At 37.9% G+C, this 15,255-nt stretch overlaps 1 protein-coding gene across 13 annotated transcripts in view; it reads left to right on the top strand.

The window, feature by feature from the left end:
- Nucleotides 1-1,255: 1,255 nt before the first annotated feature.
- The window catches only part of LOC105044594 (lethal(2) giant larvae protein homolog SRO77), a 28,502-nt gene continuing 14,502 nt past the window's right edge, over nt 1,256-15,255 (top strand). Inside the window, exons 1-9 of one of the 13 annotated variants that reach the window (XM_019850729.3) lie at nt 1,257-1,412; nt 1,701-1,824; nt 3,829-3,987; nt 4,993-5,076; nt 8,140-8,270; nt 10,486-10,570; nt 12,964-13,017; nt 14,501-14,592; nt 14,710-14,813. In XM_019850729.3, the coding sequence (XP_019706288.1) occupies nt 5,074-5,076; nt 8,140-8,270; nt 10,486-10,570; nt 12,964-13,017; nt 14,501-14,592; nt 14,710-14,813 (469 nt within the window). In that variant the 5' untranslated portion in view covers nt 1,257-1,412; nt 1,701-1,824; nt 3,829-3,987; nt 4,993-5,073. Of the gene's footprint in view, nt 1,413-1,436; nt 1,583-1,700; nt 1,825-3,210; nt 3,521-3,760; nt 3,988-4,992; nt 5,077-8,139; nt 8,271-10,485; nt 10,571-12,963; nt 13,018-14,500; nt 14,593-14,709; nt 14,819-15,255 lie in introns of those variants that run through there. The other 12 variants (XM_073257252.1, XM_019850734.3, XM_019850731.3 and 9 more) reach the window with 12 other exon arrangements.

Genomic DNA, 15,255 nt, shown 5'->3' with positions numbered 1-15,255 from the left:
CTGATTTACCATTCAACTAAGTGGAAACAACTTTTATGGAGATTGTAATCAGTCATTACACTAGTAATAAAATAAGAAAAGTGAAATAACTGTATTCTTTTTTAAAGCTGCTGTTTGTAGAGTGGGGTATTATGTTTTTTGGCAAGTTTGACACTTAAAATTTAAAATAACAAGAAAGAGCATGCAATAATGTTAAAATTAAGACATTACCGTATTGAACTAAGGTACATATTGAAATTCATATGATATATCTTAACTAAATAAAGAATGAACAATGAAAATGTTCGGGATGGTAGTTATTTCATTGTTACTAAAACTCTGATGGGTTCCGCAATTGTTTACGCAAGCAATTTCTTTATAAACGTCGATAGAAGAGTGAGCTTTGTTTAGATGTGTACATGCTATTTTAAAGCTGAACTTTTTTTTTTTGTCTCTGAGGTGAAAACCCCTACACTCTGATTGGTGGCTCTTCTAATCGATGTGTGTAGCTGCACAATTGAGTGAACTGCGAGAGCATCCAGATACCCCCAGGACATTGTTGGTAGCTTTGGCATGGAACTCGAGCTGCCACTGCAATTTATGGCAACAGGCCAACAGCTGAATCTTCCGCCAGGCACATATCAGCAACCCATAACTCTTCTAGCGCACAACTTAAGGTCCATAGTGTCACAGACTCACAGGCTTACAGTACGTTGTTAGGAGATGGATCAGTCCGGGCTGGTAAACTCATGTATCGCTCTTCTTACCAGTCAGTGTGGATCATGGTGATCTCCCCCATCCAAGCTCGTCATGGTTGGGTCCTATCCGAGAGGAGGAGGGCCAATCCAAGGCTTGGGTCTTAATCCCACTCAACCCTGCCGAATCTTCCCCAGTCTTGTTATTTTTCAATGAGGGAACAACACGACCGGTAAAGATTGTGATGCACAATAGGTCCAGCTTTTTTTTCCACTCGTCACGGATACACAGCCCATAAACTTATGCTGCTGGAAGAAGTGAGCAGATGGATAATTCTGCCAAGAAGAATCGCCTTTCTACGATCGCTACTAAAAACTCATCCCTCGTCCAACGCATGCGTGCACGCGTGACAAAAAGAGGAACGCTCTCGCGGGTCGCAAGTTTTCTCTCTCCCCTCCCTCTGGCACGGCACTGATGGGCCGGCCTGGTCAATTGGCGTGCACCCGCGCACGATCCATCTGGCCCAGGTCAGGCGCCTCGCGAACGTAATGCTCCACACGCAAAATCGAAAGCCGTGATAAACTAGGATACCAACAAGAGAGCTGAAATAACCAGATGGTCAAACAACCGGCACCTAAAACTTTAGTAGGATCTGGAGCGGACGGGGTATAATTCCCTCCCCTCCGCTTTCCAGTCTTTCGATTTCCTCTGCCTCCGCTGCCCCTCGGCTCCCTCTGGTATAACCAATCTTCTCCCCTCTTTTCCCTTCTTTACCAAGAAAACTCCCCCTTCCTTTCGTCTGCTGTTGCTCGTCTTTGTGCTTTTTTCCCCTCGCTACTTTGCCTGATTCTTGAGGAAGTTTTTCAGAATTTAGAGGGAATATGGGAATTTTGTTGGGTTAGTCTTGGTTAGAATTTTTTTTTTTTTTTTTTAAAATTGTTTCATTCTCACTGTTTCGTACCCGAAAGATGGAGTTGTTTCTGGGTTTAATTGGATTGTTTTGGTATTTTTTGTTGTGGAACTAGACAGTTTATCACGGATCGGCTTCTAGAAGATTTCTAGCAACAAAGAAGACGGAATTGCATGCCATCAGCCATGAGCGGCGAGGCTTCCGGTTCTGGTCCTTCGCAAAGCCACGCAGCGGATAGTGTGAGCGATTTTCCAACTTTGACTTGCTTTTGTTTCATCCATTCAAACTGATGGCTTCCTACCTTCTTTGGACGCCTTTCCTTCTGCACATCCCATCCTTCCTCTTTTAGGAAAAAGGGGAAGCCACTTCAAATGTGGTCAATAATTTCACCTAACAGCAAAATTGATCAAAAGAACATGCTGTAAGACAAAGCCAAGAGAATGAAAGGGGAATTATGAAGCCTTTAGAAAGATGTTATATCAAGAGATTTGTATGTTCGATTAGGAAGTTTTAGCAATGCCAACAAATTAGAACTTGTCATGACCCTTCCATAGTTCTTTTGTCATCCACCATGAATGAACCTTCTTCAAGCGTACCTGCTGAGTATTGGTTTAAATTAAGGATAAAATAGGAGGAAGGAGACGCACTGGTTTCTTTAGCTGACGTTGCAACGGCTCCTTATTATTCCCCATTCCAGCGTCACACCAGCGTGGGGACGAAGAATATCGTGTGGAAGAAAGGATAGTGGAGGAAGAAAAGAAAGAAACGATTCTAAAAATGACGCATGACTTGTGAGTTAATTAAAAAAAAAAAAAATCTGGTCTTAAAACCGCTACTTTAGGTTTTCCGGTGTTAAATCTTATCTCTTTATTTGAAAATAAGGGAACCCAATACACGCTTTCGGAAAAATAATTAGTACTGTAGCATCACCTCACCTTATTTGCGTTGCAATGGATTATTATGACACCTAATAATGCACGGTAACAATTATTGTGTACTAATGTTTATAACTGCAATATTAAACCTCGACGTATATTATCTTGTACTGCTTGTGTGAGACCATATTGGCAGGTCGCTCATTGACCTTGCTGAAAAACAAATTTCAGTGTTAGACCATTTTAAATTTTTATTCTATTAATAATCTAATATAAATACTTAAATGAAAATTTTGTTTGTACATATATATCAATGATATCATTTAACATAATTTTTATTTTGAATAATAAATAGCATTATTATATCTATTCTATTTGATGATATAATTTATTATCTACTATATATTTTATCTAAGATATAGAATTAAAATGGTGATTCAATTTATACTATATATTTTATCTAATATTTTTTTTATAACAAATTATATTAATAATATTATTGATATATTTTATTATAAAAATAATCATATTTTTATATTTATTATATTTTATTCTATTTCTATATTTATTTATTATATTATATTTTAAAAATAGTTGTAAAAAAAAACTGCACCTCCGCATGTGCTAGTGTTTATATAATAAGTATGTAGAGAGAGAGACCCGGGGGACCTGTTCAATGCCAAACATTAAAGCTACCCTCAGAACATAGCCGTCCGATTAAGAAATTAATCGACGCTGTCCGTCGGACAGGTAGGATGTCGTCATCGAGACATGGCAGGGGTAATGCTTGATATCCCCGAGAGCGAAGTATCAGCATTTCCGCCATTCTCTCTTCCGTCCACCTCAAGCCATCGCCGCCTCCTTCTCCTCCGTCTCCCCGCCCACCGATTTCTCTTCTCCTCGCCGGCAGGCCGCGCCATCTCTTAGCTAGAACCAGATCCCTCTTGGCCCCTTTTCTTTTCTCCCTTCTCTGCTACGAATCCCAGAAGCTGCCATCGAAGAACGGAAAGAGGCGGAGCTGATGTTCGCCAAGCGCCTCTTCCATAAGGCCGTGCCCAAGGTACTAACAACTCATGCAATCGCTCGATCGGATCGACTTCTTTGTTGAATGCCCACGGCCCAGCTTTCTTGCTTGTTTGAATTCTTCTGTTTGGATTTCTTGCTGGATATATTCGTTGGTTTCTTTAATCCTGTTGTGTGAATTCTTCTTGCAAAAAAAATGTGGTTTTGATTCTATGCCCACATTTAGTTCTGAGATAGAAGAACAAATTTTCCGATTGTTGTGATGTTGATTTTGTAGATTTTCTTCCAAAGAAGCTGGTTCTGATTTTAGGCCTACGATTGGCTATAATTTTCAATGCAATTTAGATAAAAAAGGACAAGGCTCAGCCTCGAAAGGAAGGAATCGATGCCACGAGGGTCCGGTTGTTGTTCTGAAATTGATGTCCTTCTACTGAGCTGACTCGTCATCAGTCTACAATTGACTTATTCAGTCATCCAGGCATTATAAAGTAGTTTATCGCTCAGGTATTTGAGGAAAGATTTTGAGCCATCTCAATTTTCCTCCACTATAACTTAGTAGGAACCTATTTTTATTCATTGTTCTTGATTATTTTAAATATCGATGATTACAAAGTTTCGCTCCTATACTGTTACTAAGAAAGCAAATCTTACTTAAAAAAGTGAAGTTATTTTTGGTCTAAAAGTGTCGGTTGCCCAACATATCCCTGTACATTGTAGACTTGTAGTGAGCTAGCTGACGCTTGGTCAATATTTAAAGCTCTGTAATACCCTCAGTTAGTACCGTACCATGAATTGTACGCATTTTGAAATCAGACCTGTAAAAGGTGTCATATGTACAAATACTATAAATAATGACATCAAACATTATGCTTATGCATCCACACCTTTGTATGATGGATTCTTCTGTATCTGTTTGCAACGGTAAATGACTGGCAGTTTATGCTTGCTCTGGATAATGTGTTGGTTTTACTACTTTCTCCTAACCAACCTTTCAGAATTCTGGAGATGCCTTACCTCGAAATACTTTCATGCAACTCTGGCGATGATGCCAATTGTTAAGCTCCTCGAACCACCATGTGGAGTTTACATTCATGAATATATTAATCCTTGTTGAACTCATCAAAGTTTTTCTTACAATAACAAGTGACTTTTGCCTTTTCCTTTCCCGCACAAAGATACCATAACTTTAAGTTTCGGTGTAAATTCAAAATGAAATTGAGATTTATTACATTCTGTGGAAGCTAATCCGAATCTTGTTATATTTTTATGGTCCAAACTGATCTGTAGGCAGCATTTAATGCATGTGGACAATTTTCATTGTACTTTGATCATTTTTGTTCATCAATATGAGCTTTCAGAAGACTTAGAACTGTTTGTTAAGATTAATTTTGAATTTTGCAAATTTGAGAAGTTAGAAATCGATAGGTGTTTGGTTCGAAGAAATTTAAAATGAATATTTATATTGTCAAGGATTTAGAAATTTTATGATTTCTCGAGAAATCTTGTTAGGGGAAAGAGAAGAGGGCTTTGTGAAGTACATTGGGCTGCCAAGCAGTTGGTTTGCATGGTTTGAGTTCAGATCTCTTCTACATGGTATGAAGTTTTAACACAAATGAAGTTTTAGATAAGTCTCTTGATCCCTATCTTATAAATATACTAGATATTGGAGATCTATCATGAAATTTTTTGACATTGAAGGTGTAGGTATTGCAATTTTTCTAAAGCAAAATTTGGATTTCTTGCTTCCATTTGTTGCTTGGTAGAACCTTAATTTTCAATTCATACTGGCTATCCTCATATTTTTATAGACATTCAGTTCTCATATGCTTGGTTGTCATCAAAATCAGAACCATGATCCATATTGGTCAGGTACCCGGTTGGCAAGATGCAATATGGTACAGTACCATACCAACACATGATATGCACACCGGGGCCAATCTGATGCAGATTTACCCAATCTAGCATTTGGCCCCAGATTTAGAGAGAGAGAGAGAGAGAGAGAGAGAGAGAGAGGGAGGGAGGAGATGGGGTTCATCCTTTGGGAGATGATCGTGGTGTTGGCTTTGGCAGAGGAGCCATAGCCACCATGAGCACGAGTGAGGCCTCCCATGGTAGCGAGAGTGAGTGAGAGAAAGAGAGAGACAAAGAGGCAAGGAGAGTCCGGAAGGCAGAGGCCATTGGCAGGTTCCTCATGCAGCTAGAGTGAGGGAGAGAGAAGTCAGCAATTTAGGATTAAATGGGGAACTAGAAGGGTTTTTATTATCTCTAGTTGGTTCGGTCAGCCGAATCAAGCGGAACTGCTTGGAACTAGGCAGCTATTCTTGGCTTGATTTGGGCTGGTTTGCATCGAGTGCCAAATGAAACCTGCAAATTGATCTAGTTCCACATCGATTTAGTTTGGTTCGATACATTGTGACAGTTCGGATCTGTTTGGCAGACATTGATAGTTCACCCTAGAATGATGTGAAACATGTTGTTTCTTGTACTTCCTTTTTTCTTTTACTTCTTATGATCCATAACTAGTCAATCCCAACCAACTGATGCTATACACCAAAATAATGTAATATCATCCCAAATGATGCCCAATTACTGTTCTTGTGGTCTTGCTTGTTTATGCTTTTTTATATGTACTTATTTTTTGATTTCTTTTTGATTTTTCTACTTTTTTATGGTCAAACTACTGATATTGGAGTTGAAAATGTGGAAACTACCGAATCTAAAACTCATCCAACCTAGTCAAATCTGAAGCCAAATCGAGTTTGTGAACCTTGAGATGAAGATATGCGGCAATATATGGATCACTAGACCAATTTGACTTATATAATATGAAAGATGCCATAGACCTTGTCAGTACAAAAGGCACTCTTCATTATCAACCTGTTTTGTTAAAATAATTTCTTTTTTCTGCTTTCTATATGCACATCAATGTTTCTTGTGTACAATTGCCAGATTTGATTTTACTCCTAGTTCACTTTCATTCATAGAAAAACTACTTCCTTTTCATGGCTATCGAGATTTTCTTGTTGCCAAAATGCATTTGCACCCTTTCAGTGTCCATGTGTTGCATTGAGAAACTTTTCATGCTGCCTTAATATGTGCAACCTTGTTGTTGCCATTTCTGTTTCTAGGAGCTTGTTTAAAAGGGCTACTTGATAGGGTGGTGCTGACTGCCATCTCTAGGTTTTCTGGGTTCCATTAGCTTATGAATACCTACTCCTTGGAATTGTACTAGGACATCATATACACTTAGCGAGCATGCCCCACTAGTCATACCTGTTGAGTTATATATCAACTTCAACGAGAATTGAAAAATCATGCCAAAGTATCTTTAGGATCCTATTCCTTGAAAATTTACATGTGTAAAATGTGCTTTCGAGTGGTAAGAGTATAAGTCAGTGATGCAGCGCATCAAGCTATTATTTTATTTTATTCATCAAGTCATCATTTTTTTTTATTTTATTTGTGGTGTTTGATTTAATCTAGCTTAATTGTTTTGAGAAAGATTAGATAGGTTGACCCAAATCTGAATCAAATATTTTTATTTATTTTTAGTCAAATGGGAATGGCAATCTAGATTTGCGGGAACCATATGATTCTCCAACAGATTTATCTTTTATTAGAGAAGAGGGAAAGAAAAGAAAAAAGAAAAAAAGAGGAAAGAGAAAAAAATGATATTTTTGGACAAATCAAGAAGAAAAAAAGGAAGAAAGAAGAAAAAGGTTATAAATATTGGCTCTTGGGTCTTGGAGGAGTATGAGAAAGAAATGAGATTTCACAGAAACCCTAAATCCTTCTCTCTCTCTATGGCTTCCCCTCTATCTTTTGATTCGTGGTTGCTTCTTTCTTTTCTTCCTTGCGCTCTCCTTCCTCTTCACTTCTTTCGGATCCTTCTTGGCTTTTATCCTTCTCGTGTTGGTGCTTATCCACCACGGTACCACTAACCTTGGTGGTTATGGATATCCCGCATCTGGTGAACCAATTGCAATCTTGAACCTCACCGATCTTTATCTTCTCATCCAAGATAATCGATATTTCATGTAACCACTGTAACATATTATTTTTTTAACCTTCCATCAAAACCTATCCACTTTCTTTAATAATTAAGCTTGGAAAGAGTTGATTCTTGGATATTTCTTTTGAGACTATTATATGTAGTAGGTGTTGGTGTATTGAACTTGGTTGTTGACATCTCATTTTTAGTTTTTATGGTTGCTGTTAATCAAAATCTAGATTATATTGCTGCTGAAATTTGCTTTATTTTCTATATTGAACTCTTAAGTTCAATTTAAAAGATCTTATCAAATGCAGATTCAAAATCTAAGATTGCATTTTGTCCCTTAAAGCTCTCTTCGCATTGCATTGTTATAGTGAAGTGGCTGCAGCATTGCAACAGCACTTGCGGCTACATTAGTCAGTTTGAAAATTCGATGGATATATATGATCATTTTGTGTTTTCTTCCACACATTTAATGTTGCTTCAGACTATGGAGGTGGTGCTGTATTGTTCTTTTAAAATTTACTCTATAATTCAGTTTCATCCCTTAAATACTTTGTTTTACATGGGAACATGCTGATATCATTTAGATATAGATCAGATTATCCACATGTTATTTACTTGTTCTATTGATCTTTTTTTCTTTATTTTTTCTGACACAGCATAAAACACGAAATAGATATATGGCCTCAGCTGACGTGGACCTACAAATTGCTGTGCACTATGGCATTCCATATACTGCATCACTTTTGGCTTTTGACCCAATTCAACGGCTCTTGGCAATTGGAACATTGTGAGTTTGAAAATTCTCTATTTTTTTGTTCTTGCAGCTGAATAATTAATGTTATTGAAGTCTAGATTCCACATCTAGCTTTGTTAAATAGTTCAAGACAAGTTTCTCCTAAGTGAAATGTAGGGTGACTTTTCATTGACTTGATTTTTTTAAAAATCACAATGATGGCTCTAAATGTAGGTTGTATTGGTGTTCTATGTCTTTCGTGATGCTAGGATTAGAGATCAGCCAGAACGAACTAGATGATCCTTTGTATCTAGATGTCTCTTCTTTCTTTAACTTTGTGTTTGGTTGAAGTCATGAGAGGGAGGATGGATGGAGTTGGAAGAATGGATGGCCTCCATCTACAAAGATTTGCTATCTCGGTATCAGACCCTATATCGGTAATATTTTATTACAGTGTCAATATTCAATTCGATATAGTACGAGATAGCGTATCGAGTGTCAGTACGGTACGAGACAATATCCTATTACCGTAGTCCCTATTTGCCAATTCCGTTGCCGACTTCCCTCTAGCCAACTTCTTTTGAAAATAAAAAATAAAAAGAAAAATAATAACTTCATCAATAAAATCAAAATAAAAAATGAAATAGAGACTGAAGCTTCTGTTTTGATTGAATGGAGGCCCACTGCCTCAACAGTGCCTTCGATAGCCTTGGCGGCCCTGTGAAGGTTGTTTCTCCCTCTCCCTTTTCTTTCCCTTTTGTCAATCTCTCTCTCTCTCCCCCCTCTTCTCTCCCTCTCTTTGCTATGTCGGATTGGGATGTTACCCATCGCCTCAGCAGTGGGTGGCCTTGACGGCCTTCGGAGGCTGTTTCTTTCTCTCCCTTTTCTTCCTTCCTCTTCCCTCTCTTTCTTTCGTCTCTTTCTTTCTCCCACCCTTGGTTCCTTGTCAGTGTATCATTTTGAAGGCTAGAACCATCCCAGTCCACTGCCAATACGGTTCCAGCCACCTTGAATCGGACAATTCCATCGACCTTGGTCCCTACTGTGCTGTTCTATGGTGTATCAAAAACAAGGAGACGGAAGGAGGAGGGGGAGAAAAGGAGAGAGGAAGAAAGCAAGAGGGAGGGGGAAGACCAAGGGAAATCCAAACCCTAGCAAAGAGTGTCTGTGTGTGAGAGTGAGAGAGAGAGAGAGAGAGGAAGAAACTTACTAGAAACCCTCTAATGCAGGGGGATGAGGTGTTCAAGAGCATGGGGCGGAGGGGGTTTAATAGGCTAAGCTGTGCCGTCCTTGACCGGTCCGATTTGGAGGAGGGAGGGTGGGGGGAGGAACTTGTCGAAAACCCTCGAACGCAGGGGGGATGGGGGTGTTCGAGGTCAAGGAGATGGGGTTTAATAGGCTGAATGACTGTACCGTTCTTGACATGGTTTAATATGCCCCGAACCAGTCAATTCGGCATTGCTTGGCCATCTTTGCTCGGAGGTAATTGAAGAACAGATTTTGAACTTAGTTATGTGCAAAATTACTGAATGGTATATAACACATCTGTTCGGCTTATGCTTTTTAGCAACAACATACATGTATGGTAGTAAAGTTTGTTTAGATGAATCAAACTCCTTGTCAGATGTTTTTACATGTCTTTATGTCACCAGTTTACATTATAAAATACCGAATAGTTTCCAGTTTCCATATTTTTGTGTGCCTTTTGCATATTGGCATGCTGCGTTGTATATTTGGCCATGCCACTGCATGCTGGTTCAGCATGGTGAGTCCCAGGACACCTTACAGTACTAGAGCCAATAAGGCCACATTATGCCAACTTCAAATCTTGCATCTATTGAACACCTGCCTTATAAAAGGGACATACATGGTTATTTTGAATTTCACATAGTAATTGCTTGGTTTTTATTACTTCCTGAATGTTGAGCATAACTGAAGAATTTAAAATACTGTAGTTACCTCTTTAGAAACTTACTCCAACACTCACGTAGCCTAGCTGATATTTGCAGTGATCATTTTGGTCTTAGCCTGCTGTGCCATAATAGTGATCGTTTGTTAATTATTGTGAAGATTAGTAATTTTTTAAGAAAATGAATGATCGAGACATCAGTCCTGAAATGTAAAATGCTTTGCTAGGCCTCCTGCGCATACAAGGCTTCATTTTTTGCCTGTTTTCAGGATCTGACATCATGGCCAATATGCTATGCACCTTCCTGATAGTTTGGCCTGGGTTTTTTGGCATAACATTTTTTTTAACCTGTAATTGCAGGGATGGTAGAATAAAAATTATTGGAGGTGACAATATTGAAGGCCTTCTTATATCTCCAAAGAAGGTGCCCTACAAATACTTAGAGGTTTGTAACATTTAAAAGGGGCCTTTAGTCTCGTGCAACAAGTTTATGTTGTATTATTTCTTTCTTTACTAGCAAGTCCACATGTAATCTGAGGGGGACATTGAATAACACAGCAACAATTCAACAATCCACAATAACTCCATACCAAATAAAATCTCTGTAATTGATATCCCTAATCCGTATATTGCCAATAGTAGCTCCTTCTAACTTCAAGCTATTGTCGACTTCTTCAGCCACATGCTGAAATTTGACGATTCTCTATTGGGGCATTTTTTTTTTCATTTTTCTTTCTTCTAGCTTTAATTGTACTGATTGCAATTCAAGATGCTTGATTAACCTGATTGTATGTTTATTCCATGTGAGTATGGTATTCCAATGGGATACAATGACTGTTCTGCTAATCCAGGGAGATGTGGGTTGCTTTCACGGCCGCTACTATAATTGAACCCTGTAACCCTGGAGATGAGAGCTGAAAGCTGCAGTTGATGTTTCAAATTTGATAAGTAAACAGTTTTTCAATGGTAAATAAGTATTATAAGAATATACTCCTAGACACACATCTTCTTACTATTATTATTTTGATTACACTTAAATATCAATCTTTTCCTGCTGTGCTTTTGCATCACATAATCACACATCAAAAGGCCTCTATGATCATGAAATTTGGCCATATTCTTAAGCTCCGTCAGTAGCTTGCTTTGGCCCCTTTTATAGTTACCCCTCTCTCTCTCGCATCTTATATATCGCTTTCTTCAGTGGGTTAAAAAAGTGTGGTTTGTGCGTGAAACTCCCACCATGGTGGGGTCTAGGGAGGGTCAGATATATGCAGCCTTACCGCCACATGCAGAGAGGTAGGTTCCGTGTTTCGAACTTGTGATCTTCTGGTCTCAATGGAGCAACCTTATTGTCACACCAAGGCCTTTCTTTGCTGGGTCCTTTGAGAATTTAGTTTAGGTCATTCTTATATCATTGGGCTATTGAAGATAAATAAGATGATTTTGTTACAAGCTTGAGAGAAGATGCCTCAATAGCACATATGGAGCTGCTAGCATATTAAGAAAAATACCAACATCAGTGGAAGTATATAAAAAGCTGTAATAGCTTTTTTTATCGAAATCTTGAAAAAAGAGAGGAAATTTGATAATGTGAATTGTGGGGTTTGAAAAAGGATTTAATTTTGCATCCATATACTGGTAACTGTGAAATCAACAATACATATAATACATAGGAGTGGTGCCAGAATATCTATCAAACTAATATTGGACTAGGAAAAAAAGATGAAAGAGGAGTTTTTGTGTGAGTAATTTTGATAGATATGTTCTCAATGTTTCTCACAGAACTTTGAAGATAATTATAGTGGAAATATGGGCTGAGCTTACAGCGAAATCTGAAATTTGGGCCAAGCAAAAATTAAATAATGTTAAGCTGAAACCCTGGATAAATAAATGTTCATGGATCTAGATGTGGTCTTTTTGGGCCTTGAATATGTTAATTTTGCTATTTCTGATGATGGTCACTTGGTCAGTGATAATCTTGTGCTTGTAGAGAAGGTTTAGTTTTGCTGTAGTGGATTAGAAAGTGATGCAGTGGTATGTGAATGATGTTGTTGTGTTTTAGCAATGGGTGTTACACATTAGAAAAAGAGAAGGATCAAGTCCTTAGTCGGATTATTTAAACAAAGAACCATGGTATTCCGTACAGGTCCGAACCGATTGATACACCTTGTACCATACCGTACCGGTGGAGAAACGGTTCGGTTCAAGCCGGTTTTTCAGAAAATTGCTTGAACCAGATTGAACCAATCAGTTCGGTATGGTATCGGCCCGAACTGCCCGATACTGGGCGGTTTGGTCCGGTACGGTGCGGTACAGTACCGGTTTGGCTTGGTTTTTATTTTGGCCGTTGGATGAAATTTTTTTGAATTTTTTATTGTTGGTATGATCTGGTACCGTACCATACCGTGCCGTACTAATTAGAAATCGGTACGGGCCTCGGTATCGGTTCTTGAAACCTTGCAAAGAACGTCAACTTTCAAGAAGTTTTTCTTGTTAGATAAGGCAGTAATTAACAAATGCATGATGCTGGAAATAAGTACAACTTTATAGACAAATATAATGGAGATATCCATTTATAAACCATTTTTCTACTTAATACTTGCACTATAATGAAGTTATCCATCCATAAACCATATTTCTACTTCGTACTTGTAATAAAATGGAGTTATCCATCTGTAAACCATACTTCTGGGGCTATGGTGTTTACTGAATGCAATATGGTTTACAAGGATTTACTTATTCTGCATGGCTTTTTGGTATCCAATGTGTTGTCCCTTCTTCACTTCTTGAAGAGAACTTTTTCATTCTTTTGGTAAATTTGTGTATTGTCTATTGCAGTTTCTATATAACCACGAATTTCTTGTTGGTGTCTCAAATGAGAATGAAATCCAGGTAATTTTTCTTTCTAATGCATTATTTTATCTTCATAATATGCCTTCACTTTCTTTTATATCGTGCATCTACATTATCAGATATTAGCCTATAATCTTTTCTAGTAGCTTTGCGTACATGGTCAGGAACATAGTAAAAATAACATATCCATAAAAGATTGCTGAACATTCTCTAACCTTACACTATCTGGCAGGATTCATTTGCTTTGGACCTATTTATAGATTTCTCCGTCCATTATGAGATAGACCACTTATAGATAGGCTTTTGAGTATTTCCGGAAAGAACATTGCCTTGTCAGCTGTACTAAATGGCAGGCCTTCTTGGATTTGAAGGCATTTGTGGTTTACACTATGCCTTTGGAGTTGAGTGATCATAACTTGACTCTTTTTTTTTTTTTTGAAAGAATATTATGAAAGACATCGAGTTCTTTGTGCAAAAGAATGTCATCAAGTTGGGCCAATTGGAAATGAAATGTAAAACAAAAGTTGTAGAATATGACTGTTGCCTTGTGCCACTCTAGAGAGCATTGCTTAAAGGGAAATAACAGTGGTCCGACAAAAAGCTTTAGAATATGACTGTTGCCATGTGTCACTCCAGAGAGCATTAGAGGGCATTGCTTTAAGGGAAATCATAATGACAGGAACATTGCTTCATCACCTGAACAAGCCAAAGGGAATTTAGAAAAACTCTGTGCAGGGTCTGCGCTGTTTGATGACCCTACATTTGAGCTCCAAATATGGACCTAAAATCACTCAATTCCAAGATTGGACGGAGGAAAAAGTAGCCAGATAGCTTGATGATTAGTTTGCAAGAAAATTTTGCTCAACTCAAAGATGTGTTGGAAAAAGAAAAACAGCTTTTATTTTTCTGGGAACTCATGCAGCACCAGGTAATTGCAGACAAATAGGCTTTGTGTCCTACAAAAATGCTTAGCATGTGATAAATCTGTATGCTATGGCCAAATTTTAACTCTCCAAAGTTTTTAATCTTAATGTAATTTTTCTATAGGTAAGTTCCAGGGTATATCCCATGTTGTCTTGAGGTAGATTCATCAATTCTTTTCTTGCATTATTCTTTTTTTCCTTCTATGATTTCTATAGGTCTATGATAATCTTCATGAACTTATACTCCTTTTTATCAGTTGAAACCAGTGGAAATGTCCTTTTAGAGAATTTATCAATCACCTGGGTTCAATTATTCCATCACCCCAATTTCAGCTAGGCTTCCAAGGGGAATATAAGTTATATAACACTTGTGGATTATTTGCTCAGTTGTAGTGATGCTAATTGGAGATGCTATTATTCCTCATATGTTCCTGTGATCTTTGCATGCATCTCACAATACTGCAGTAAAACCAGACTCACTTAATTTGCATAGCAATCTACAAGCCTGTTTTCACATGAATATTAAATCTTCTGATACAATTTCTGGTCACTTATTGCCATGTATGCACATCTATCATGGAGCTTATTCTCTTTGGCAGGTTTGGAATCTGGAATTCAGACAGCTAGTTTACTGTTTACAATGGGAAGCCAACATGACTGCTTTTGCTGTAGTCCAAGGGACCTATTTAATGTGCGCTACAGATACTGATCTGCAAATGATTTGATTACATCTTTTGTCAGGTGCTAGCAAGCTCATTGGAGAATTTTTTATCAGATAACCAACAAATATTTTCATTGCTGTTTGTAGGTATATTGGTGATGAGAGTGGGTTATTCTCTGTATTGAAATACAATGATGAAGATGGAAAGCTTTTGAAGTTGCCATATCATATTCCAGCAAATGTTGTTACTGGTAAGGTAGATGTAATTCAATTAGCAAAAGGTTCATAATCTCAATACTAGATACCATACCACTCTAGTACTGTGTCCGTAGAAATGTGGTACAGTATCGACATTCGGTATGCAGAAGCGTACTAGTGAGGTATCTGATTCAATATTTATTATTTTTTAACTTTTGGTTGTTATGACTATTTTAAGCTTTAGGGATCTTGAAACTTTAATATTATTTTATTTCATATTGGTTATGAGGAGCCTATGATTGCTTGATGGATGCAACTATAATAAATAAAAATAGAGAATGCATAATTTTTAGCTTGACACACACACACATATTTCAAAGCATGTACTGACATCTAGTCCCTCATGGAAAGTCTATGTCGCACGTAGATGTTGGGACCTCCTTCATAGTTGGGGACACCATATTGGAACCTTGGTTGAGGTAGTAAGCTGCCAAG

This window comes from Elaeis guineensis, chromosome 5 (assembly GCF_000442705.2).
Source record: "Elaeis guineensis isolate ETL-2024a chromosome 5, EG11, whole genome shotgun sequence".
NCBI classification, from domain to species: domain Eukaryota; kingdom Viridiplantae; phylum Streptophyta; class Magnoliopsida; order Arecales; family Arecaceae; genus Elaeis; species Elaeis guineensis.
This window is presented reverse-complemented; position numbering and strand designations above follow the sequence as displayed.